The sequence below is a fragment of the Nilaparvata lugens genome, chromosome 5 (assembly GCF_014356525.2).
Source record: "Nilaparvata lugens isolate BPH chromosome 5, ASM1435652v1, whole genome shotgun sequence".
NCBI classification, from domain to species: Eukaryota; Metazoa; Arthropoda; class Insecta; order Hemiptera; family Delphacidae; genus Nilaparvata; species Nilaparvata lugens.
In genome coordinates this window covers 76,405,661-76,433,498 of record NC_052508.1, presented here as the reverse complement: position 1 = coordinate 76,433,498, position 27,838 = coordinate 76,405,661, and the positions used below count along the sequence as shown (strand labels likewise).

At 36.3% G+C, this 27,838-nt stretch overlaps 1 protein-coding gene across 2 annotated transcripts in view; it reads left to right on the top strand.

Moving 5' to 3' along the window:
- Positions 1-27,838, top strand: part of LOC111046965 (flap endonuclease 1) — a 49,461-nt gene that overhangs the window by 16,865 nt on the left and 4,758 nt on the right. For both annotated transcript variants that reach the window (XM_039429309.1, XM_039429308.1), the window contains exons 4-7: positions 5,143-5,252; positions 6,300-6,503; positions 22,965-23,183; positions 27,243-27,425. In XM_039429309.1, the coding sequence (XP_039285243.1) occupies positions 5,143-5,252; positions 6,300-6,503; positions 22,965-23,183; positions 27,243-27,425 (716 nt within the window). The remainder of the gene's footprint in view (positions 1-5,142; positions 5,253-6,299; positions 6,504-22,964; positions 23,184-27,242; positions 27,426-27,838) is intronic.

The following is a 27,838-nucleotide window of genomic DNA, read 5'->3' as shown; positions in this document are numbered from 1 at the left end:
ATTAGATATCAAAAAACTAGAAAATTAGACACAAAATAAAATAAAGAGAAATAGTGTAAAGTTTCAGCTATTTTTAATTATTTAGAAATGTTTAATTTCTTCAAGGGAAAATGTTTCCAATAATACCGGGTGAGCATAAATTATTGAACACATTTCATAGGTGAATAAAAAAATATCAAATAATAGTAGCGCGCCTATTTTTGTGGCAAACGTTGGTGTACCTGCTATAATTTGTGATGACCTTCATCGAAACACAGTCGGCTCAATGGTGGGGGTGACAGAGCCTCAGTTGAGCAATGGCTACCGTGCAGGAGAAAGCTATGTGCGTTCTGTGGTTTCACGAAAGCAAATCGGTTATTACTGTTCAAAGACGTTTTCGTTTAGAGTATGGCCGTGATCCTCCTTCTAACAACTCCATTAAACGTTGGTATCAACATTTAAAGACACAGGAAATGCTTTGCACATGAAGGTGCTGGCAGGCCTACTGTATCCGAGGAATTAGTCGATCGAGTAAGGGAAGCATTTCTGAGAAGCCCAAGTAAATCGACTCGTCGTGCGAGTTTAGAACTTGGCATACCGCAGTCGACAATTGTGAAAGTGCTACACAAACGCCTAAAATTGCATGCGTACAAAATTCAATTGTTGCATAACATTAAAGAAGACGATAAACCACGCCGGTACAATTTCGCTGTCGAAATTCTGAACAAAGTTGAAGAAGATAATGATTTTTAAGAAAGGTTATCTTCTCTGACGAAGCTACCTTCCATGTCAACAGTGTTGTTAACCGTCATAATTGTCGGATTTGGGGTAGCGAAAACCCTCATGTTGTTCAAGAGGTTGAACGTGATAGCCCCAAGGTTAATGTTTGGTGTGCGTTGGCTGCATATGGCGTTATCGGCCCGTTCTTTTTCGCCGAGCCTACGGTGACTAGTGCTTCGTATCTTGACATGCTACAAGAGTATGCAGTACCTACCACAAATCGAATATCGACAGCCAAATGTTTACTACCAACAAGATGGGGCACCTCCACATTGGGGTCTACATGTTCGAAATTACCTGGATGAACAATTTCCTGAACGTTGGATTGGCCGCGATGGACCGATGGACCGATTAACGAAGCTACGTAATATTGACGAACTAAAACGAAGAATTGTAGCCGTAATTCAGGACATCACTCCAGAAATAATCGACAATGTATGGCGTGAAATTGAATATCGTCTAGATATTTTACGTGCAACAAAAGGTGCTCATGTAGAAATTTGTTGAACTTTTCATGTGTTCTAAATAAAACTATTTGAAATTGGCTTTTCAATAAATCAATATTCATCTAAGTACACTCATTTGTTATTTTTTTATTCACCTATGAAATGTGTTCAATAATTTATGCTCACCCGGTATTATAGAAATGAGAAAATAAAAAATACGACTACTGTTATAAAAACTGTGACTACGCCCCGTTTTGGAAAGCTAATTTTCTGACTAGCTGTTTAAAGTCTAGAACTTAGCTAAATCCCGAGCTCGGAAACCGGCCCTTAGGACCTTTGAAATGTCTTTCAATCTTTTATATTATTTTTGAAAATTGATTACAAGCACTTGGATGTTAGTAAACACTAAATTGTATAAAATTGTTATGTCATTCGTTTTATTAACCGGAAGATGTATTATGCTATTCTATATATTTTTCTTTATTCATTTTCATTTAGAAAAGCAACTGTATTTGATTTGTTTTTGGTTATCACCTAGTGGATATAATGTTAACACGAAATTACTTCATATATTTTCTTCATGGAATCAAATATAAGAAGCTGTATTGGCTGATCGGAAGAAACTCCATCCTTTCAATCCGAAACAAAGTACTTCTGTACAAACAGATATTAAAGCCAGTATGCTATACAACTTTGGGATGTACCAAAGACAGCAACATCAATGTCATACAACGATTTCAAAACAAAGAAAAAAAATTTTCTTCATCATTGTATTATTTATTAGAATTGCTATTAGTAGGCTACTTTTTTATTTCATTTATCTTGTCTTCCTGTTGTTTTTTCATTCTTTTGCTTTCTACTGTTCTACGAATTAACAGCTAGCGCACAAGTCTGACTGTACCAAAGATTTTTTATAATTTACATTTTGTCTTTATGAATCTCGTATTTTTGCGAAATAAAAATATTCTAAATACAACAGGCATTCGCCTAAAACTGCTCTAAACCTATATTAATAAAATAATTGAAATTCCGTATTGATCAGTAACGAATCATGCAACAAATTTCACTCTCTATTCACTCTTGACTCGGTGAGACAGGCTGCTTGATTTAACAAATTCAGTTCGATTAGAAATTTCAAAGAATTCAGAATGTGTGGCTTCATTCTCACAATATTATATTAGTATAGTGAGGTTCACGTTATAATGACAGTGTTTGATTAGCAATGGTATTGCTATCCTTGTCTATCATTCAACAAAGCGGATAGCGCTATCTCTTTCTCGCTTTGCTCTGTTGCCAGATCGTCTTTTATAAATGTAGAATTAATTATAAAATTAATTAACAAAATATTTCATCTTAATTATGAAAATTCATTATGAAATTGTTGAAAAATATAATTTGTTGCTTAATAGAATATAATTGATTATTATAAACGAGAATGAACAGTTAATATTACATCAATAAACCTATATCAGATACCGTCTATAGAAGTCATTGACAAGACAGGTGATCGGCAACGTTGTTCTGCTATTTTTTCCACTGCCATTATCACGTGGACCTCACTAAAGCAATGCTTTTTTAACATGGACTATCACAAAAATGAAACACTAACTTAACATATTACTATATTTATTTATTTATTCATATGCAAATACAATTCAGGTAAAAACAACAGGCATTTGCCCAAAACTGCTTCAAACCTTAATTTGGAATACACAGTCTAAAGGTTATGCTACTTACGTAACTTAAATGATAATTCGTACACAATTTGAGTCCAAAAAATGTATCTACTACAATTTTGAATTTATTAGATTGATCAATTTCCAAATACGAATCCAAACAAAACTCTTCCTTCACAATTGCAAAAAAATGTTGAAAATTTCACTCAAATCCAACGTTTTATTGTACGTTTTCATTTTCTAAAAGCGTTTCTCATAATATTTATCTAGTGGAGAGTGGGGGAATAAGAGAGGGGTAACAAGATACATTTAAAAAAAAATATTAATGTGTTTAAAATTGTGAATTAATTCACATAGTTCCCTTGAACCTTCCTACATATTATCATATAAAAATTTCAAAGGATTCCAAAACTTTTTTGACCTGAAATTTGTTGGGCCATTAAGATACACCTCGAAAATGTCGAGGAGCATACGTGGTCTACGGTTGAATCAGCGAGTCAGAAACACCCAGGTTCTGCAGCAGGTGAGAGTCAAATATTTTCAAAAGGAAGCGCATCTCGTCAAATGGAAATGGGCAGGACACGTGGTGAGGGTGAGGATGGTACCGCAACGCTGGGCAAAGATATGCACCGAATGGATTCCGCGCGACAGAAGAAGAACGAGAGGGCGCCCAGCCATTAGATGGAGGGACGAGATGGCTCAGCGTGTAGGAGATATGTGGCCGACAACCGCCACGGATCGGAGAAGGTGGCAAACAATCGTGGACAATTTAAAAATAAAATAAAATAAATAAAATGTTTATTTCCCAAAAAAACTAAAACTACAACATCAATTACACAAAATATTAGATAAATTACAATATTATATACAATGGTTAGTTACAAAAAATTTTCTAATGTGTCCTCTACTTGTTTAGTTTTCTGTGTGGAAATTGACCTACTCCACTATGGCGTACCATGTTCTAGAGTAGGTTTTGTTAGTTTTTTTTGTGCGTATTATTAATTAGTGTTTGGTAAGTCATTAGGCGGTTAGTTGTTATTTGAAATAATGTTTTCTATGTTCTGTCTTCCTTTGCTCATCAACCAATTGTGTACTATTGTTTTGAACTTTCTAGGATGATTAATCTGTTTAAAGTTTGCAGGAAGTAGATTATATAATTTTGGTGCTAAATGATTGAAATGTCTCTGGTATAGTGCCTTCCTTGCAACACTGGTGATGAGAAGATTCCTGTATCTGGTGTTGTGGTTGTGGTTTCTGGTTTGAAATGTTGTTGGGTTCTTGTGTAATCTGCATAGTATCTCCTTGGAGTAAAGCTGTCTTGGATCCATCACGTCAAACTCATTGAATAGCTGGTCTGATGAATAGCGTGGAGGCTTCTGGTTGATGACCCTCATGATCAGCTTCTGTACCCTGAGGAGCGGTTCGATGTGCAAGAAGCTTGCACCTCCCCATACCACAATCCCATACAGCATGAGGGACTGTGCTAGAGAGAAGTAGATAACTCTTAGACATCTCTTGTCGACCAGTGTCCTCAGAATCCTGAATCTGCAGATAGTCTTCCTCAGTCTCCCGCATAATTCATTGAGATGATGATCCCAGCGCAGAAAAGAGTCCATTGTAACTCCCAGGTATTTCTGTGACTGTTTCCTGCGAACTGTGTATGAAGTGTTATTCCGTTGATTCTTGATTACTATCTCATCTTCTGTTGGCTGTCCATGTTGAGTCGCCGAAAAGGCCAGAAAGAAGGTTTTCTCATGGTTCATGGTTAATTTGTAAATATATTGTAAATTTTGTTATTTCAAGATGTTTTTTTGTAACTGCCAACCAAAAATTACCTCAATTGAGAGGCTTTTGTTCATTTCGTGAATGCCAATAAAGCTATTATTATTATTAAGATACACCAAGGAGATGTCCCTAACAGTCTCCTATGATTTTTAATGCTATTACTTAGCACTACTACTTACTATAATGCTTACTATATTACTTATTACTTGGGGTTCCTTGTTACCCAAAGTGGGGCAATAAGATATACACTTGAATGGGGTAATAAGAAACCAATTTTTATCTCTTTTCATTTTCTAGTTAGAGACATGACAATTTTTTCTTGAACAGCTACTGATTGTAAAAGTATGGCATATAAAAATCAACATCATTAATATACTGGTGTATGCTGTGTATGCTGTCATTCTCATTCTCCCCTAGCACTTTATTTTATTCAATGTCTATTAATTTTGTGCCTTTATGTTTTTGTCTGTTGATAGGAGATCAAGATATGATTGATAAGTACAATAGGAGGTTAGTGAAGGTCACCAAAAAGCACTCAGATGAATGCAAACAACTTCTGAAATTAATGGGAATCCCGTATGTTGAGGTGAGTGTCCAGCAAGCGTTTGCTATTTATTGATCTTCCATTACTAGTAGTCCTGTGAACAGTAGACCTCACGCAGTTTCCTCATCCACAAGTATCTGGTGTCACCTGTTCACCGGCTTCTCCAGACATCTGTGTAAGGTTCGCCGCAAAGTAGAACCACGCTAATCCATGCCACTCCAACCCACCACGCCGTGGGATGTTTTGTAAACCATTGCTATAGTAAACACAAATTGGACTGTTTGAGCTTTTTTTACTGCTTGAAATTTACCGATTTCACTGATAGATGGAGCCACCATCACCCACCTCACCAATTTGCGTTTACTATAGCAATGGTTTACAAAAAAATCTCACGGCGTGGATTAGTGTGGGTCTACTTTTCGGCGGGTTTAATCACCATCTCCGTAAACAAAGTCATAGTGCATTCTGGTGACGTCAGCACATGTAGGGCTCCTACACCAATAGAAATTTGTTGATTTCAGCTGATCTATATCAGCTAGTGTTTTTATTGGTGTAGGAGCCCTACCTGTGCTGACGTCACCAGAATGCACTACGGCTTTGTTTACGGAGGTAGTGGTTAAATACGTCATGCAATGAATAATCCACTTGTCAGCTGATTGATTATGAATAATTCTATAGTCTGATTAATCCTATCTTCAGAGTAGATGAGATATATAGTGATATCGGAGTATGGAGAAATTCCTTTTCCTTTCATATTATCCTTAAAATGCAAAGTTTCAGAAAACCTTATGTATACATCGACGCGCAGTTGAAAAAGAAATATTCCTGCCAAATCTCATAGAATTCTATGAACGCGTTTGGCCGTAAATGCGTTACATACATACAGACAGACAGATGAAAGAAAATCCGAGTTAAAACATAGACCTCACTGCGTTCGGTCAATAATTTTGGCAATATCTATTCGGAAACCTGTATGTTTGTTATAAGTATTCTCTAAAATCAGCTTTTTTCATGTCACTATAATCTACTCTCCATATTTTCTCTGCGATATTATTTGATAATGAATGAATTAATTGTGGCTGTGTAAAGGCTCCTTGCGAGGCGGAGGCACAGTGCGCCGCCCTGGTGAAGGCGGGCAAAGTGTATGCGGCGGCGACAGAGGACATGGATGCGCTCACGTTCGGCTCCAATGTGCTTCTGCGGCACATGACATTCAGCGAGGCTCGCAAGATGCCCATTCAAGAGTTCCACCTCGATCGGGTGCTGGCCGGCTTGGAACTCACCAAGGACCAGGTAAACATAAACAAATCGATTTCTTAAAAATTTGATTAATCGAAAAAATTGATTTTTTACTTTCCTTGCCCTATTACCATAGGTAAGGTATATTTAATAATGTATATTTATGTTGATACTTCAACCACATATTTGTATAAAACTGGAAAAAAATGAAGCATATAATAACATCTTGGAAAGTATATTCATGGGGGAAAACCCAGGACCCTCTATCCTTTGAGGATATTTCACACACTCCCGGTTTTTGCCCTCCCACCCACTAGCAGTTTGATGAAATGGCGCCAATGTATCTGTGGTTGGACAGTATCTAGTATTTTGACTTTCCTTGCCCTATTACCATAGGTAAGGAAAGTATTGCTTTCCGAAAAAAATTAAGGTACGCCAATTTCTAAATTTCTATACGTTTCAAGGTCCCCTGAGTCCAAAAAAAGTGGTTTTGGGTATTGGTCTGTATGTGTGTGTGTGTGTATATGAGCGTACAGACTTTCGCTCTGCTCCGCAACCGAACGTCACTCCAGCAGAGCGATTGATGATCGACCCGGGAGCAAAAGTGGTTCGACCGGGGAACGAGAGAAGATCTAACATCTTCCGTAACGTTCATGATGGGTGCGTGGGCGGTGCGACTGTGGTTCGATGGTGGTACGAGGGAGGAGCGTGCTCGGTGCGGGTTGGAAGCGCGAATATGTGTACGCAGCTTATGAGTGTATGTGCGTCTGTGTACACGATATCTCATCTCCCAATGAACGGTATGACTTGAAATTTGGAACTTAAGGTCCTTACAATTTAAGGATCCGTCACGAACAATTTCTATCTAATGCAATTCAAGATGGCGGATTAAATGTTGTCAAAAACCAAGGATAGTGTATAGCAGGTTGCCTCGATCGCGTTTACATACGCACATGAGATGGCATGAGCCAACGTCAAACTCCGACCTCTCGGCCGGCAAACGCCGGCCTCCCATAAGAATTACATACACAACACCGCGTCAATTCAATCCCTCACATAAAAACCGCTGTATTGATAAAAAATATGAACATGCGATTCAATTCAGAAAGAAACAAGCTTCACATCAATGTGTATTTTGAAAACATTAATTTATTTCAAAAAGTGTAGAAAGTTGATATGGCGGAAGGTGTGGCTCGTTCATCAATTGGGCTAGTCAGTCGGGTCGAGCGAGGGGTTTGTTACCACTGTCTGAAAAAATGGCTTTTGGTGGCCCTGAAAAAGGGCCAAGTTTGTTGCTGGTGGCCCTGAAAAAGGACCAAGATTGTTGCTGGTGGCCCTAAAAGGGACCAAGGCAGGCTAGATGTTTAGTAGTCGTCGACTGGCGCGATACCACGCCGCGCGAGGGTCCCGGGCAGGTCCGTCTGGTGCGAGAGCAGGCCGGCAGGGGCTCAAGTCAATGGTTCGCAGTCTCCACTCTGCTTTACCGGGCTACGGAGAGGGCTGACCGGGTGATCTACTAGCCAGAGGTCGTGCCGAATCTCCGCCGGGAGGACCTCCTCGACCACTTCCTCGTTTAGAAGGGGCCTTCGGTCAAACCCCGGCAGGCAGGGTCGTAGGCTTCCGCTGCACACACTCCGATGTCGGTTCGGCACCCAACCCGCGCATCCAGAACCGCGCGCCAGTTGTTGGGCTGGGGCGCTAAGTCTTGGGGCGCAGCTGGCGCGGCGGTGTACAGCCTCAGCCTCTCCTCCACCTGGCGAAGCCGACGTAGGGCCCTCCTCTTCTGGATTCGGCGGCCGGCTCGGTTCCTCCTAGGCATCGGCTGGGTAGTAGACAAGGAAGACACCTCAGGTTGCGGTTAGTCTCGCCGTGGTTCCCTCATTGGCCTGCTCGCTGCTCTGCTCCTGGTCTCGGTAGTGGTCTCGGCTGGTGGTCTCTTCTGGCTCTTCAGTGGAAGGCTGCTAGTGAGCAAGTGCTATCGAGGGTAGCTGAGTAGCCCCCTTTTATTCACAGTCCCCGAGTTCACCTGCGCTGCTATTGGCCGGCGGTGCTCGGACAATAGAAACGCAGGAACGGGTGGCGGCGACTGAGGCGCACCCTGGTGGCGGGTGGGTCAACCACTCATTTGGTTGATGCGTGGCGTGGGGAGCAGAGCAGAGCGGCAGGCTGAAAGGTAGCGAACGCGAGGGAGGTATCAAAGTCCTTGAATCTATCACTATATTCAATCGGTAAAACCGATTTATATTTGTGAAAAGGCTGGTAACTTATTTGTTTTGGACTTATTTTGAACAATAATGAAGCGAACATATTTAATTTTATGCTGGTCGTCCAATTATATTTAAATGATTGTTTCTGATTTGACAATCGTTTGTGAAAATTGATAGTATTGTCGCCCGGAATGCTAGTTGCAAGTATTTATATTTATGACTATTTGTTTAAGACCTGTATTAATTGTCAAATACCTAGAACCAATTTAGCGAATTCATGGAACTGTTTACCATGGTTACAAGTTATTTTTCGAACGTCGAACTGTCTGGTTACTAATAATTATTTCAGTTGTCAACTGGAATGCGTAGTGCCAACACATTGCTCTTGTATTGTGTTTTTTTCTGCTCAGTGCATTATTATTATTATTATTGACGATTATGAGCATATTTTATTGATTATTTTCATAGGAACAAATTTACAAAGGAAATATCATATATTATTCACGGTAGTATGTTATTTTTTATTTCAATGTGTCCATGGGATACTTATGAATGCAAAGAACACTTGTGTAAAGCAAGAATAGATCTTAATTATAATTTAAGTACTTCAACTAATTATAACTTCAAATAATATAACAAAATTTTATTCATGAAATGTTTCAACTACCTTATAGTAGGCTAGGCTACAGTAGTGTAATGCGCTTTATTTCTTGATAAAATAACAGCATTAAAGTCATTAAATGTCGTGATTATATATTTTTTTATAATAATTAGGAAAAATAAAATTCTTTATATTGTTTAAATGATGTTCATACATTCTTAGGGCTTATCTAGACTGTTTATTCTTGTGATAAAGCTAGGCAACCGTTGATGGGTTCGCATTGTTTCAGGAGTTGTTGATAAAAAATAACGTTAATATCCTGAAATTCCTAAAGAAGCTGTTAGTTCTTTCCACAGACCTTCATAAGGATAAAATTTCTAAATGAGAATAGAATCTGTTTAAGAGAAAGAACTAAAACGATGCAGAAAAAACTAAGAGAAAGTACAAAAACGTATTTGAAATGGTATTATCAAATCAAATCGTGTGTTCAAACAATTTGTTTTAGACTCGCCAGTAGCATTTATAGGATTTTTACTGAAAATTGGTTTTGATATTGGTTTAAAGGGGATAAAATGCTGAAAATTTTGATGTCAATCACTTCTATGTAGTGTTGATGGTTAATTTGCTATGAGGGCTCAAAGTTTAGCATTTTTACATTTGAATGCATGTTAAGCCGGGCCGAGAGGTCGCAGCATGACGTCACACCATAGCCGGCTGCGTTCTCCACGCGTCTTATGTGATCAAGGCAACCTACTATATACTATTCTTAGTCAAAAACAGGGTTTTTCGCGATTTTCTCAAAAACGGCACCAACGATTTTGATCAAATTTATACCTAATATAGTCATTGATAAGTTCTATCAACTGCCACAAGTCCCATATCGGTAAAAATTTAAGGAGTTCCGCCCCATCTATGCAGTTTGATTTTAGATTCACAATTATCAAGCTTCAGATACAATTTAAACAAAACATTCCACGTGGAAAAGATTGAGCATGAAAATCTCTACAATTAATGTTCAGTAACATTTTCACCTAAAATTGAAAATAAGCTCGAAATTCGAGAAAATTTTATTATTTCAATTGCAAACTGTTGATTCTATTAAACCATTCACTTTGAAGAAATAGCAGACTTCGTGTGTCTCCAGCGTTATTGTCCTGTCACCAGCTGGCTTGAATCTTTGAATAGTAGACTTGAGATGCGCGTGAACACTAGCGTCAGGTGATAAATTTTCATAACGGAAAGGAAAGTTGTGTGAGTGCGCCACACCAGATTTTTTTTTAAATCAATGACAATTGAGAGAAAAATATGTTTATGGCATTATTCAAATAACTATAATGGATTCAACTCTTTGTATGTACCAACGTTAGTAGACAGACTACTACTATTAGTATTATTATCATTATTATTATTTTTGAAGGGACGGATTCAAGGATCCAAAGGTTCAAAGAACCCCACACGTCAGCTTATTGTGTTCCCAAGTAGTATGTTAGTTAGGCAAACCAATACCTGTGTCCTTCACAAGAACCAGGAGTTTTCCCTATGCTAAGATTCCATTCATCACCTGATTGCTTGTCGCAATCCAGTGTGATATGCTTGGCAGTCTCTTCAGACTGATTGGTCCTCGTGACCTATTTAGTTTCACTCCTGGTCTTCTTTGAAGGTCCTTCCGCTGAGGAAGTGGTCGCCGAGTTGCCTCTAGAGCGCCTGGCTACCCTTGACTCAGCCTCTTGACCCACATTTGTCCCTGGAGTTTCACCCATCTCTGGTCTCTTGGGTTTTTTCTTTTTGCCCCTCCGAAACTTTGCAGAGTCAAAAGCTTCACCTCTCCCAAGAAGTTTAACCTGAATGGCCGCCCTTCTTTGAGCAGTAGTGAGTTTTGGCCTTTCCACCCACAAACTCGTGACCTACGTGAGTTCCACTCCTCGCCTTTTTGTTGGTCCTTCCGCTAAAGGAGGGGTCGCCAAATTGTCTCTAGGGCACCTGCTCACCCTCGACTCAGCCTCTTGACCTACATTTGTGCTGGAGTTTCATCCATCTCTGGTCTTTTGGGTTTTTCTTTTTTCCCCTCCGAAACTTTTCAGGGTCAAAAGCCTCACCTCTCCCAAGAAGTTTTGCGTGAATGGCTGTCCTTCTTTGAGCAGTGGTCTGAGAAGCTCATCCTTCCTCTCCAGTTGGGATGATGTGACTGAGCTTACATCATACATGTCGCGATCAGTAGAAGCCTTCTCAATGTTGATAGCCTCTACATAAGAGTGCAACGGAACCTCTTGTGTTCCTGAAGCACCCATTCCAGATTAAGAAACCTGCCCTGATGGGGCAGATCCGGTGGGTTTGAAGGCAAGGCAACTTCTGGAGTTGCCTTGGGGTTTGGTTTGTTCACGTGGCTCCCAAGAACAGCTAGGGAAGTGGAGTCAATCCAGACAGAGCCCCGCATGTCCAGGCACAAGGCTAAACACTACAGGAGGGCGCCTGGTATCCTGCAGGCACCGTTAGAGACACCATTTAAAAGTACCACCCATCAGCACGGTCCACATAATACATTGGGTTGGCCTAAGAAGAAGTAAGGATATGGTCAAGGAAGGCCGACAGATAAAAAAAGAAATAAAGAATGGCACAAAGCTAAGTCAATGGAAAAAGTGCCAATCTAAAAATGAAAAGTTCCAAAATGAAAGAAGAAGGGCTTTGGAAAGGGGGTCCATTTTAGACGCCTCCTACGACAAGCAGGGATACTGTGGGTGTATCCTGGTTTTCAACAAATTCTTGAGTACGATGTTCGACTCAAAGCTCCCCCAACCCACAGGGGACAGACAGAAACTTTGAGTTTGTATTACTCAGTCACATAGAAATGCATCTACTTATGTAAATAAGAGCGTACTGTCGCCGTTTATAAGCTGTGATTGCTCAGTAATCACATTAAATAAGTTCTCTCTCTCACTCTCTCTCTCTCGCATACATCTGGCAGTATTGTAATACGTAAGACTAATAGTGAGAACAGAGGTTTGAATATCATAGTAGGTAACCTGTGCTTCACAAGGGTTTTATTAAAAACTTGACCTACTGAAATCTTGAAGAATTGAAAATAGGCCTATAACCATCCTCGGTAAACTAAGAATCTATATGCAACATTTCAAGTTAATCAGTTGATTAGTTGAGACGTGATGATGCGTCGTCATTCGTGAATTTCCTACGTGTATAAGCCAATTCTTTCCTTTATCGTACTATAGATTATAACTAAAGTGCGAGATAAATTACTTTTAACACGGCTCTTACTCAAAGACGGAGAGGTCCGATGCTCCATCCTCCACTAATCACTCCCACTACCTAGCAGCATTCTCCTTCTTTTGTGTCTGAGTGAGAGAGCTTTGTAACGCGACGCGGCAACACTCCCCTCCATCTATTGCTGGCAATGTTCCAAGAAGTGAACTGGTCAGCAGGTATATTGGTTTGTGTATGTTACGGAGATGTGTTCATCACAAGAACATGAAGCAAAATGACACGGCGCATCCAATTGTGCGCAGGATGTCCGTCTGTGTCTACGCTACAAACTGTGGAGGGAGAAATGGGTTTCTCCTCTTCATGTTAAAAGTAATTTATCTCGCACTTTAACACTCTTCAAGACCTCAAGGGTACTGACTTTTATAATACATGTTTTTAGTTCAATCAAAATTGATTTATAAATACTGTAGACTGTAAGTCTAGGTCTATTATATTATATATAAAGACAAACAGAAAGGCCCGGTTGCACAAAAGCCGGTTAAATTTTAACCGTGATTAATTTAAAAACCGTCTTTTCAAAAACGCCTTCTCTAATTGGTTCTCGTGGATTTAATCACGGTTAACACTTTGGCTACCAGAGCGCTGAGCTAGTAATTCGCCTCCCTACCAGGCCTGTTTATTGAGAGCTTCTTACCGCCCCAGACTAATTTTATTGTTTTTCATGTTCAATTTGATACTTTTTTATGATAATTCATGGTAATTTTATAAAAATTTATATTTGTTCACAAATTTCAGCATGTGTCCATATTTTGTACATATGGGCCCGGCGTACAAAAATTTTGATAAATACTTTCCACAAGCCCATGTGCACCACTTATGGACACAGCTAATTTTGGAAAGTGGTGACTGTATATACATAATCATTAGAGAAATCAGTATTTTGAATAAATTTTAATTGGAGGTTATAACATAATGCAAGTACATAAAATATTAGAATACAAAAATATACTAAATAAAATAATGATTGTTCCATTTCATTTCAAGATGTATCACTTTTTTGTAACACTGTGAACTCTGAAAAAACAATATTGCTGTGCACATATATTTCTGGTTAGCACATCCAGGACAATGTGTCTTTACTCGTTTGTTGTTTTTAGCAGCTTGGCTCCGTCCAAAAGTTTTTGTAAGAGTCTCATAACACATTGAACAGCGCCCACGTTGTTCTATGCTTTCCAAACTATGAGAATTTGTTTTCTCAGCATTTTTTGATCAGTTTTATCGATAAGGCCAAATATGATTTTCTCTCTGAATGATGATATGTCCATTGTTTTTCCAGTTGCATGTTTATGTGCTATACTTCAAATTCAAATTCAAATGATCTTTATTCACAAAAAAAAGTAATACAGCAGCAGAAACATTAGATAAATAGTGAATATTCCCCACAAAGACAACAAGTCTGGGTGTGGGGAATGAGCACCGTGAACTGCATTATAACAACCTGACAGTTGAAGATTTATAATAAAAAAAAACAACAAAAACAATAGAATAAGTAAAGTAGAGTAAATCAAAAAATATCTTTAGAGGATGTGGAGAGCACTTAATGTTGTTGAACCCAATCTTCTGTAGTTAAAATATATATATATATATATATATATATATATATATATATATAATATATATATATATATACAGGGTGATTCACGAGGATATGCGGTAACTTTGAGAGCTCATTCAATATGTAAAAATAATGAAAAAAACTTATATAAACATAGGTCCGGAAATGTTTCGTTAGCGAGTTATACAGGGTTAAAGATTTCGCCTGGATTTCAGTTCCGCTGAGTAAATGAAGACTCCCTGAAATTCTGGGAAGTTAAATTTAGGGGCAAATGTCATTGTTTCTTATGGTTTTTTACCTGAAAAATTGATTAGAACAGGTCCCAGAACTGTAAGATGAGTAGTTTTTGAGTAATCCAGTGTAAAATGCAAAAACATTGAGTAAAAAAACACAATTTTTACATTTGGCCAGCAATCGCTTTGTTATTTTACCAATAAACTGATCAAATTTCAGAACAAAACTTGTAGAAAATTTAATTCTAAACAAAACGGTATGATTAAAGTATACAGAAAGTGAACAGATAATCGATTAAAGGAAGTTTTATTGAAAACTGTAATGTAAAGTTATGCAATAAAATTACAGTAAATGCTCAAAAATGTTGCCATTAACTTCAATGCATCTTTCTGCTCGTTTAAGAATTGCTCTTGTTGCTTTTCGTAGTTCTACGGGGCTCCCCTTTAACTGCACAAAGGCTTCATTAATTCGATCAAGTAACGCCTCACGGGAATTTACTTTGACCTCGTAAACATGATCTTTCATCCATCCCCATATGCAGAAGTCCAATGGCGTATGATCTGGTGACCTTGGTGGCCAGTGTATAGGACCACCACGACCGATCCATTTATTTGGGAACTGATGATTTAGATAGGTGGAAACATCATTTGAAAAATGTGGCGGTGCGCCATCATGCTGGAAGTACATCTTGCGTCGCGTTGCAAGAGGAACATCTTCCAGCAATGTCGGTAATTCTTCTTGAAGAAACTGTAAGTACGCCTGACCTGTTAAGCGCTCTAGAAAAATAAACGGTCCAATTAGCTTATCATCAATAACACCACACCATACATTAATGTTAAAACTGTATTGAAAGTTACGTTCAATTGTTGCATGAGGGTTCTCTTCTGCCCATGAATGTTGGTTTCGTAAATTGTTGATACCATCACGAGTGAACTGTGACTCATCGGTAAATAAAATGTACTTGAAGAGTTGACGATGATTGACTAACCAATTGCAGTACTCCAAGCGATGTTCATTGTCTCCTGGTTGTAAATGCTGTACTTTTTGTTTATGGTAGGGATAAAGGTTGTTCTTATTAAGTGTTCTCCAAACTTTACTTTGCGAAACCCTAAACCGCTTTGAAATACGTCTTGTACTAATACCTGGACTACGTTCAACAGCAGCAATAATGTTTTCTTCTACATTAACATCATGTTGGCGAGGGCGGTCAGACTGGATCTTTACGCTTGGAAGTGATCCTGTTTCCCGTAACGTACGAAATGTAGAAATAATGGTTCTAGCATTTGGAATTCTACGATAAGGATTAAGGGTAACGTTGTCTGTATTCTTCCACAGCGATTGTAGCATTGCCTTCACATACACCGTAAATAAACACCATATCGGCGTATTCTTCAGTTGAAAATAAGTATGGCATTACTACTCCAACAATTTAATAATTACTATGGACAAAACAATGCTAACACGGACTAAAATTCAATACGACGAACAGAACAATACACACGTGGACTAAAACTCAGTTGTTACCTCTCAAGGAATTAAAATTCTACATTTCAAATCACATCATTGTTGATCAGCTGTTATTGTAGTGCCAACTTATGAAAAACAAATTATCCGCTCAACATGTGTATTTTTTTTTATTATTTATGTTTGTTGTTTATGTTTATTTATTTATTTTAAAACTGTGTTTTAATATTATTTTATTTTGAAATTCTAGTAAAAAAATTAAGGTGTTAAATTTAAGTAAAAATCATTAACTTTTTACAGATCTTTAATAAGAAATCAACAGAGTTATTGTCGGCCAAATGAAAAACGTGTGTTGTTCTGTTTTCAATAAAACTTCCTTTAATCGATTATCTGTTCACTTTCTGTATACTTTAATCATACCGTTTTGTTTAGAATTAAATTTTCTACAAGTTTTGTTCCGAAATTTGATCAGTTTATTGGTAAAATAACAAAGCGATTGCTGGCCAAATGTAAAAATTGTGTTTTTTTACTCAATGTTTTTGCATTTTACACTGGATTACTCAAAAACTACTCATCTTACAGTTCTGGGACCTGTTCTAATCAATTTTTCAGGTAAAAAACCATAAGAAACAATGGCATTTGCCCCTAAATTTAACTTCCCAGAATTTCAGAGAGTCTTCATTTACTCAGCGGAACTGAAATCCAGGCGAAATCTTTAACCCTGTATAACTCGCTAACGAAACATTTCCGGACCTATGTTTATATAAGTTTTTTTCATTATTTTTACAAATAGAATGAGCTCTCAAAGTTACCGCATATCCTCGTGAATCACCCTGTATATACTGAAAAAAAGAAAAAAAATGTAGTACGAACTGAATAATTTTAAGAGACATACATATGTCTGAGTCCTGCATATCCAGACGAACACTCACAACCAGGGGTGATGTTCAATGGATATAGGCGGATTGGATGAGCCGCGATGCGGCGTCCCTACCAATTTCAAACAGCCACCTTTTAAGGTAGCATTTAAAGGTGCTAATGCTGACAACATTTTCCATTTGCTTCAGATGGTTTGGGATATTCCTGTACAGAATGTGACATAGATAGTGGTTGTTAGTCCTGGTGCAATTATTTAGCAGGCGTGGCTGCACAATGCCAATGTTATTTTGGTGTCTGGTATTGTAAATGTGGTTTGATAAAATGAAAATTGTATTTTTATGATGCCAGATGAAAATTACTAAAACTTTAATATAAATCTGTCTGATATCCATTACATGGAATTCCTGATAAACTAACTCCGTTGGGTAGCGACTGTTCCTGTTCAGGCAGTTTTTAATAATTGCACGCTGTGCTACTGCCAGGGGCTCCAAGGTAGCCGATGAGGCCCCTCCCCAGGCCAGGATGCCATATGAAATTATTGATTGAATGTATGAGAAGTAAACTACTCTGAGTTGGGAAAGAGGAAGAACTGCATTGATAACACAAGTGTTGAAGAGGAGCTCAAAGGCAACTTTCCGGTACCACTTGACACTTCTTCGAAGGGGTGTGTTGTATGAGGAAAGTTGGTCAGAGAGGTCAATGAAAGCCTTAGACTGATTATATTCCAATATAGTCAATGGTTTTTTGGTAACTTTTCCATACTTGTTCATTTTGTCAACCATCTCAGGAATGTGACAAGTTGAGAGGAATAGCACATCTCTCTTGTCTTTCCATTTAGCAACAATAACATCTGTACTACTCTGTAATGCTATGATTTCATCCTTCTTCAGTTTGGCATTCACTACAGATTTTGTTAAGTGTCTTCTAGTCTTCCTCAGAGTCCCAGTGAGATGTGTCTTGTGTTTTAGTAATTCATGGGCGAGTTCAACTGAAGTGTAGAAATTATCCGTATAGAGTTCACGACCACAATGGAGAAAAGGAGATACAAGATTCATAACCACCTCTTGAGTAAAATGACGACCCGTCTGTTTAGAGCTACTTTTTCCACCACAGAGAGAAATGCGATGAGTGAAACCACCTTTAGCACACATCTTGAAAAGTTTCATGCCGTATTTATGTCTTTTTCCCTTGATATACTGGCGAAAAAATATTTTTCCACAAAAAGGCACACTAGATTCGTCAATACATAGCTGTTTGTATGGTATAAATGCATCATGAAATATTTCATTCAATATGTCAATCAATGGCTGGATTTTGAACAATCGATCCCCAGTAACACATTCTTCATTATTGGAAAAATGAATCATGCTCAGTATTGCTTTAAATCTATTTCTAGACATACCAGCATTCTTTACTAATTCATTGGAATAGAGCATGCTTGTCGACCAATATTTCTTTATAGATGGTTTTTTTATCAAGCCCCATCCACAAAAGAAGACCAAAAAAGATTTTCATTTCTTTCATATCTACATCAGACCATTTTGATAGAATAGAATGCTCGGTTATGGAAGAATTCACTATACCATCAACTATTTTCTGCGTTGCATATTCATTTGTCTCTTTTACAATAATATTCAAAAGTTCATCAGGCACAAATAATGAGAAAAAATCAACTGGTTCATCACCTGAACGTTTTGACAAGAATGAAGGCTGGAAGCCGATCACTTCTGGTAAATGAGCAGAGAAGTCGTTCAAATTACCTTTCCCTCCACCTACTGTCTAAAGTACTTTACTCCCTGATACTAAAGTGTCACTTTTTCGCTCTCGGTAGTAAAAAACAGAAAAACTTCCTAGGGAGTAAAAGTAACTCCATTTAAATAACATGGGGAGCATCTCTATTTTGAAACTTACATTGTAATAGGTTAGAAGGTCTAAGCTCAGATGAGAAAGCATAATAGAGGTGTCTGTCATTGAGTCAACTGAATTCAATACCACAACCAGAAATTTGATTAACTCATGAAATATATGTTTGTATGATAATTATTATATTCTTAATATTAGTAGACGATAAAAATTTATACAATTTTTAAAATATTTTATTCTATTCAAAATACCAGCCAACAAATATTTTTGATCTGCAATTCAAATCTGAACCGCGTGATCTGGAGTCAGCCATTTTTGGTAGCTGCTCAGCTGATATAATTGTTACAACTTTTGCCGATAGATAGCGCAATCGGCAGTGCCAATCAGACGGCCGGTTTTAAAGTTTTAGATTTTAGGTTATGTTGTGAGGAAACATTGTCACCAATACGTAAGTTATTAAAATGATTTTATTTGCAGTTTCTATAAAAAAATGTAGATGGAGGAAAAATGTTGTGTACATCACGAGCGAAAAATACTTTTTCTCCCTCAGGAAAATTGTTGCCCTCGGCTTCGCCTCGGGCTTCAAACTTTTCCCTCAGGGAGAAAAAGTCGTACTTTTCACTCTAGATATACAAATAACTATTTATATCCTCCCATAAAATGTTCTGGTACTGGATTGATTGATGATGTGGTTCTTTGTCGCTGTTGTCTGTAGTTGCAGCAATGATATTTTCATGCGAGTCAGTTCTGGATGTGGATGGTATAACATCAATTTCCGTGTCACGTTCTAGTCTTTCAATACTGCTAAATTTCGTTCTCTTTCTGCTTGGCTCTTCAGTAGAATCAGAAGAATCACTCGTGTAATTATCCCAATCTGGATCATTATTTATTTATTTATTTATTTATTAGAACAGTCACAAACACGATATTTGGAAAGAGAAACAGGCAATTGCCCAAAACTTCTTCAATTCCTTGATTTTGGCACATAAATAGTCCAAAGTGAGGTTAAGTTTAAAATTTCTGTTTTCACCAAAGATTAACACTCAGTGATTATCTGTATCATCACTGAATAATTAGAACTAAATTTTAAGTTTAAAATTTCTGTTTTCACCAAAGATTAACACTCAGTGATTATCTGTATCATCACTGAATAATTCATCACTAGATGATTCTAAACATCGCCTAACCTCTTCATTACTAAGTCTATCCATTATTCATAAAACTGTGATAAAATAAAAACAAAAAAGTCAATAGAACAAATAAATTACCAAGTTAGGAATATATTATACACGATTTTATATGTGATAAACCCGGTAACTCAATGCAAACAACAATAAACAATCAAAACTTCCGTCAATTTCCAATCCCTCATCTCCTATGGAATTCGTCTCTGGGGCGACTCTTGTCATGCAACAAAGGTTTTTATTTGGCAAAAAAGGCAGTGAGAGTATTGAATAACTTGAAGAACAGAGAGTCTTGTAAAGAGAGTTTTCGAAGTCGTTCCCTTCTCTCTTTATTCTTCATACCTTGCTATATGTTAAAATGAATATAGAATCTTTTCCGCGTCTGGGAGCCAATCATTCTTACTCCACCCGACGTGGCAATGATCTATCACTGCCTCAAATTAGACTCTCCAAGACAAGAAATAGCCATATTTTTCAACAAGCCAAAATTTATAACAATCTTTCTTTAGAAATTAGAGAGCTGCCAATCTATGAATTCAAACAAATTTTAAAAAATAAATTGACAGAGAGTGCATACTATTCGGTAGATGAGTATTTTCAGTCTACAATATTATGAATGCTCATGATACAACATTTACCTTTTAATTTTTGGTAAAACTGAATAACTTATTAATATGAATTGTAGTTTGTTCCTAAGACTAAGACAAATTGTTATTGTAATATCTTCATATATTATACGATTTCTTTTATCATATGCTTAATTTTATATCATAATTTATCTTTTATTTCACAAGTGTTATATTATTGTTATTATTTTTTGACGTGCTCATACAATGTAAAGTTGTTCTGGCAATAAAGAATCTTGAATCTTGAATTCATGGCTTGTTTACCAGTAGAAAACACACACTTGAAACCAACGAGCTAGAATATAGTAAACCAGTTTACTATATTCAAGCTCCTTGCTTGGAACACTACTTGTGACATGAAAACAGGTGATTTCAAATTGAGGTTAGAATCACACCCAGTGATACCAACTGCACGAGACCAGTAGCATATTTCTATTGCCCAGGGGCCGATCTATGAAACGAGACATTGAAATAGCGTTGAGCTGTGTGCAGAATATGGACACAGACGAATGTTCCGTATCTTACAATGTGTCCAAGTTTTGCACACATGGGCTGTCATGAAACTTAGTTGTGACCATATATTGTACACATGGTAGCCAAATTTAACCGGCTTTTGTGTAACCGGGTCAAAGAGGACAAAAACCAACCAACCTAACTGTTGAGGCCATTTGAAATTGTATTCATTCGCTCATTGACTGCCAGATGGCAGGAGAGGTTCTATAATTTTATAATATCCATTACTCATCAATTTATCGTTCGAGACACTGGAAAGTTTGCCAGTCAGTGTGGATTTAGCTTTCGTACAGCTATGTACTCGCTCTCGAGGCTTTAAGATTCAGGAAATTCGTCCTGAATCTGCCTAAATATTCGTGTCGTTTAATATTATAGGAAATTCAGCCTTTACATTTATTCGTGTACATAAATATTGTATTTTTGTTCTACGTGAAATGTTATTCACGTTTCGTATCAGTGAAAAGTGAATGCCAGAACTCAAATTTTAGTTTTGTTTTTATCAATACAATAGTCAAGTCATAGTGTTATAAATATCCAGACAGTAAACTTCATTTCAGAACGGGAAAACGGCAAGGAACCAACTTTAATAGTCGCACTTTCGGTTTGCATAATTTCACCTATCTTTTCCTCTCATCTATCCTATCCAACTGTCCACCTTTTACCTCAAATAGAAGTAGGCAAGCAATTCGATTCGCGACATGTTGGATTTGGGATTTGGTGAGTACCTTTTCTGATTTTCTATGTGTTCTATGTATGTGGTTTTTTCTGAATGGATATATTATTCAGCACAAAGATTTGATTCGTTTTATACAGTCCACTTCAGAGCATTTGCAACTTGTAGTTTGAAATATTTAAATTTAAAGAACCCGTATTTGAAACTTGTAGTTTGAAATATTTAAATTTAAAGAACCAGTATTTACGTACCACTAACCAAACCAAACACTTTTCTGAAAAGCAAAGAAAAAGGAAGAGTTGGCTGTTATTATTTCTTAAGAGTTGGCTATTATTATTATTATTATTATTATTATTATTATTATTATTATTATTAAATATTATTATTATTATGTTAAATAATTTGAGTGAATTTGAATGATCTTCATAAATTCTTTCTTTTTTTATATATTTTTTCTTGTGTATTATTGTTTGTGTTAAGCAACAACTGAAATCCCATTGTTTTATTATTTTATTGCTACACAATACAATTAAATGAATTGTTATCAATGTATCAATTTTTTTTCTACCCAAGATTGACAACTATTTCTCTTTTGATATGATTTAAATTGAAAACTATTATTTTGGGATCACTGATTGATTATATCAATGTACTATTTCTATGGTTTTTTTAATATAATGTAAAGCTTGACTCCTGTCAAACCTTCTTTAGAAGGTTTTGGAGAATTTATAATTCGTCTGGTTTATAATATTTGAAATGTTCTACTGAAAGGGAATCTTCTTATCTTTTGTCATTCTTGCTTTTTTTTATTATTCTCCATTTGTTTTGTTTGTAAGATTTCAAGTGTATTTTTTCATTTTGTTTGTTATATTTTCTATAATAAACTCCCTTCTTCTAGGGGTACCAGGACGAAGGAAAAAGGAAAAATTATTATTATTATTATTATTATTATAACTAACTGAATAATAATTTCAATATGAAATTCATGTCAAAATAAATTTAACCACATTGAATTTAATCACTTAGTTGTTGCAGTTAATTGATAATAGTTAGTGTGTCGCTTACTTGTTGCAGTTCATTGATCTGTGCATACTTCTTGGCTGTGATGTCAAAATAAATTTAACCACATTGAATTTAATCACTAGTTGTTGCAAATAGTTAATTGATAATAGTTAGTGTGTCGCTTACTTGTTGCAGTTCATTGATCTGTGCATACTTCTTGGCTGTGATGTCAAAATAAATTTAACCACATTGAATTTAATCACTTAGTTGTTGCAAATAGTTAATTGATAATAGTTAGTGTGTCGCTTACTTGTTGCAGTTCATGATCTGTGCATACTTCTTGGCTGTGATGTCAAAATAAATTTAACCACATTGAATTTAATCACTTAGTTGTTGCAGTTAATTGATAATAGTTAGTGTGTCGCTTACTTGTTGCAGTTCATTGATCTGTGCATACTTCTTGGCTGTGATTACTGCGAGTCAATACGTGGGATTGGCCCGAAACGAGCCGTTGAACTGATCCGGAAGCATCACAGCATCGAAGCCATCTTGAAGAACATCGACACAAAGAAGTACACTACACCCGACGATTGGAATTACGCCGGCGCCAGGAGACTCTTTCTTGAGCCCGAAGTGGCCAATGCCGAACAAGTTGAGGTTGGATTCATTGGATTTCATTATTTATCTATTGGATAGAGCAAACAATACAATAGTCGGAAAAGGAAAAATCAGGCTATTGCCCAATTTCTTCTATTTCCTAATTTTGTCTCAAATCGTCCAAATATTATGTAGGTTATGCCCATTTCAATTTCAACACCAAATCATTAGTTTAGTTTCATAGAGAGCACATCGATTAGAAGGAATGTTATTATAAATAACTTTTTGTGTAGTAGAGAAGTTGATATTGTAGTAATTATTCATATTAAATTAAAAAAATACTAAGAAATTGCCAAAAACCACAGATTTATTGATAGTTAGAAAAACCGGTTTCGGTTGTTACACCATTGTCAATCTCTGATAAACTAAAACTAAATACAAGAGCAGCAGAATTTATATTAGTAGTACTCGCCAACTAGTATAAACTCTGCTGCTCTTGTATTTAGTTTTAGTTTATCAGAGATTGACAATGGTGTAGCAACCGGAACCGGTCTTTCTGTGGTTTTTTGACAATTTCTTAGTATTTTTATTTAATAATAATTATAAATACGTTGATTATAAGGCTCAACTCACACTTATGCGACTCAGGTCGAGAAGAGACTCGCTAGACTCACACTCACACTTACGCGACTCATGTCGAGAAGAGACTCGACTCTAGTCGAGAGCATGTGTTTCCAAATGGTGACACTCAGACCAGTCGATTCTAGTCTCACCATTTGAGAACACATGCTCTCTCGACCTCTCTTGAGTCTATTCTCGACCTGAGTCGCGTAAGTGTGAGTTGAGCCTTAATCAGCTGTTTTGTTTGGAAACTATTATAGTGAGGTCCACGTTATAATGGCAATGTTTGATTAGCAATGGTATTGCTATCCTTGTCTATCATTCAACAAAGCGGATAGCGCTATCTCTTTCTTGCTTAGCTCTGTTGCCAGATCGTCTTCCAACAATATAGAATTGATAATTAATTAACAAAATATATAATTTCTTGCTTAATAAAATCTAATTGATTATCTTAAACGAGGATGAACAATGAAGTTACTTACAGAATATGAGAAAGGTGTCATTTTGTTACAAAACACTTCAAGTTGTGATGAGAAATTAATTCAAATCAAATCAAATCGTTTATTGCACAAAAATATATACAGAATATAACTGAAAGGAAATTGACAACTTTGTGCTACACGTCGGCAAAAGAAAACTTGTACGCCGACGTGGAGTCTTAATATAACTTATTCACTTATACATTAATATTAATATATAAAATGATCCTACAATATTATAATATAGGCTAACAGTAATTAACATTCAACCAACTAAATATTCCATTCTAAGAAATAACAATAAATTAAAGATATACATAAAGCTGAATTTAAGATTCATACAACATCAATCAATATTAAACCAAATCATTAATTGAATAAAAATAATTTTCTTTCACCCAGGTATGGAAATCTTTTATTTTAGGCTTCTTTAACAACCATCCTCTTGGAACTTTATTATAGAGTTTATTTCTCAAATATGAAATACTTCTACGGGATAGGGTGCTATCAACTCTTTCAATTGTGATTAAGTTTTGAGCGACTTGTCTAGTTACTCTTTGAAAATTTTGAATATTTTTTAATTTGAGCACATGTTTCTTAATAGTCTTTAAAATGAACAATTGCCTTATAGTGAACAGATTGGAATTTTGAAACAATGTGACACTTGGGAAATCTCTCGGATACCTCATTATTGTTTTGATAACTAACTTTTGTAAAACAAATAGAGGTTTTAAAGTTGAATCAAAAGTTCCTCCCCATATAGAATTACCATACTGAACTAAGGATTGGAATAGAGCAAAATAAACAGATTTTAGTAATTTTAGACTCAAAATACTTCTAAGCATGTACATTTTTAAATTGACCACCCTTAATTTTCTACAAAGGTAGCTAATCTGAGGTGACCAGCGTAGATGCTTATCAACAAAAATACCAAGATACTTGTAATTGTTTACACTCTCAATAACCTCATTGCAAGAATCACATGGATACCTGTTACAAGCATTATTCAAACAAAGCCTGTTCATATCTAGATCTCCTCTTGTTGTTGGACTGAAGGTCATACATTTTGTTTTACCAAGATTTAGTCTCAAATAATTACATTTTAGCCACTGAGAAACCTTATAGTAACCCACTTTTGTTTGCTTGATAACATCTTCCCAGGAACCTTCTTGGAAGATAAGTGCTGTGTCATCAGCAAAACAAATTGTCTTAGACCCAACTGAGTCCAGTACACTAGGCAGGTTATTAACATAGATCAAAAATAAAACTGGTCCCAATACAGTCCCTTGAGGTAGACCCCATGTCACATCTCTAATCTCACTATTACTACCACCACAGCTAACGATTTGGCTTCTACCCCTTAGATAACTTTCAAAGAAATCTAACTCTATTCCTTGAATACCAATATTAGATAGTTTCTGGATCATTTTATCATGTGGTACTGTGTCAAAAGCCTTGGCCAGGTCCAGAAACATTACCAAGGTTTTTTTATTTGTTTTGAAACCATTGTATATTGTCTCAGTTAAGGACTCCAATGCATCCTCTGTGCTTCTACCCTGTTGGAAACCAAACTGCCTCTTATCAAGGATTTTATTAACATCTAGATATTCAACTAATCTTTTCTTTACCAATTTTTCGAAAATTTTAGAAATAGAACTTAGCAAGCTAATTGGTCTATAATTTTGAGGTATTTCTTTACTCCCCCCTTGTGTAAAGGAATAACTTTTGCATGCTTGAAATGCAAGGGAAAGTATCCAGATGAAAAACAACAATTGAAAATTTCTGAAAGAGGTTTAGAGATTGTGTCAGTTAATAGTTTTAGCACGCTGTTGGATATGTTATCCCATCCAGGTGCCTTATTATCATTCAAACTTTTGATTACTTCCTTGATTTCTGTTTCAGTAACAAAATTGAAATTAAATGCATTTTCAATATCTATTGTTTGTTCCAAATATTGATCTTCATTCTGTCCATGTATATCAATTTCCTGCGCTTGATTTATACCTACATTCACAAAATAGTCATTCAAAGCATTAAGATCTTGATTTACATGTAATTGTGAATTCTTATTTACCCCAATAATTGCTTGATTTATCACAGACCATATCTTCTTAGGGTCACCTTGAGCTTTATTTATTTCTGATTGATAATATAAATCTTTTGCTTTTCTAATTAGATCTACTATTCTATTTCTGTAAGACAGGAATTTCCTTCTCAGCTCTACATTAAATGGTTCATTTTTCAATCTTTTATATAATCTATCTCTTATAGTTATGGACTTTAGAATTCCATTGGACATCCAAGGTTTCAAATGTTTTTTAGTTAAATTAACCTTTTTAATAACTGTTGCTCTACTGATGCACGTTTTTACATTATTTACAAATTCATTTACTAATGTTTCAATACTTCTATTCGCGTCAATCTCCCAATTCATTAAAGCACTCTCCTCTAACAACTTTTCTTTATTAACATTCCTCACTTCAATAAACTTACATGGCTTACTAGATCGAGAACAAACATCTTTTTTAATTGATGCGTGAAGAGCAGTCGCATAATGATCAGTAATTGACATTTCTAATACAGCAGTTTTTAATGAGTCATTATGTTTGGATTTAGAAAAAATATGGTCTAAACAAGTATTTGAAGCAGGACGAGTTTTTCTATTGACAAAGGACTCAAACCCATGCGAACTCATAATAGACAAATAATCATGCGTTTTTTAGAGTTACATAACAAATCAATATTTACATCACCTATCACTAATGAATAATCAAAATTAAAGCATGAACCATTCATATAATTATCAAGTTGTTCTATAAATAAAGGTATACTTGTACTAGGAGATCTATAAACGGATGTTACTAAATATTTATTATTTTTAGTTTGCAGCTCATTAGCTAAGAAAGGATATTCGTTTGGACTATCAATTTTTTTCGAGGAAATACCTTCCGTAATAATTATCCGAGGTATCCGAGGATACCTTCCAATAATTATTGACAAAATATATTTTCTGTTGTAGCTGAAATGGACGGAGCCAGATGAAGAAGCCTTAGTGAAATTCTTGTGCGGCGACAAAAACTTTGCTGAAGACAGAGTTCGTAATGGGGCCAAAAAATTGCAGAAGGCTCGTGGAACAACTACGCAAGGACGTCTTGACTCCTTCTTCAAAATCTCCACCACACCCAATGCAGCAAAGAGGAAGGTAAAACGTTTTATTTATTCTACTGATGAAAAGTGAATATACTATCTCATGAAGTCTACCACCTATAATTTTGTATTGTGAAGTAAGGAAAATTATAGTACTTGAATTACTTATAAACTTATTACAATTTCACTCGTTAATATTCACTTATCAAACAATTAAATTACGACATAGCAATCTGATTTTTATAAATAAAAGCTATTAGCTTCTACTCACATTATTTGTGGAGCGCTTTCAGAGCTCTAGGCCCTTCCTCAACGCTGGTTGACACTTCCGTTGTGGAATTCATAGTTAGCAGCGTGGGTTGTATGAGTGGCGGGATTATTTGAATGTTTGCGGGCTGGGATGGTGGGAATGTTTAAATTTGGTTGAAGAGGCTATGGGATTTGAAATTTGTTTGTTCATTAAGGATG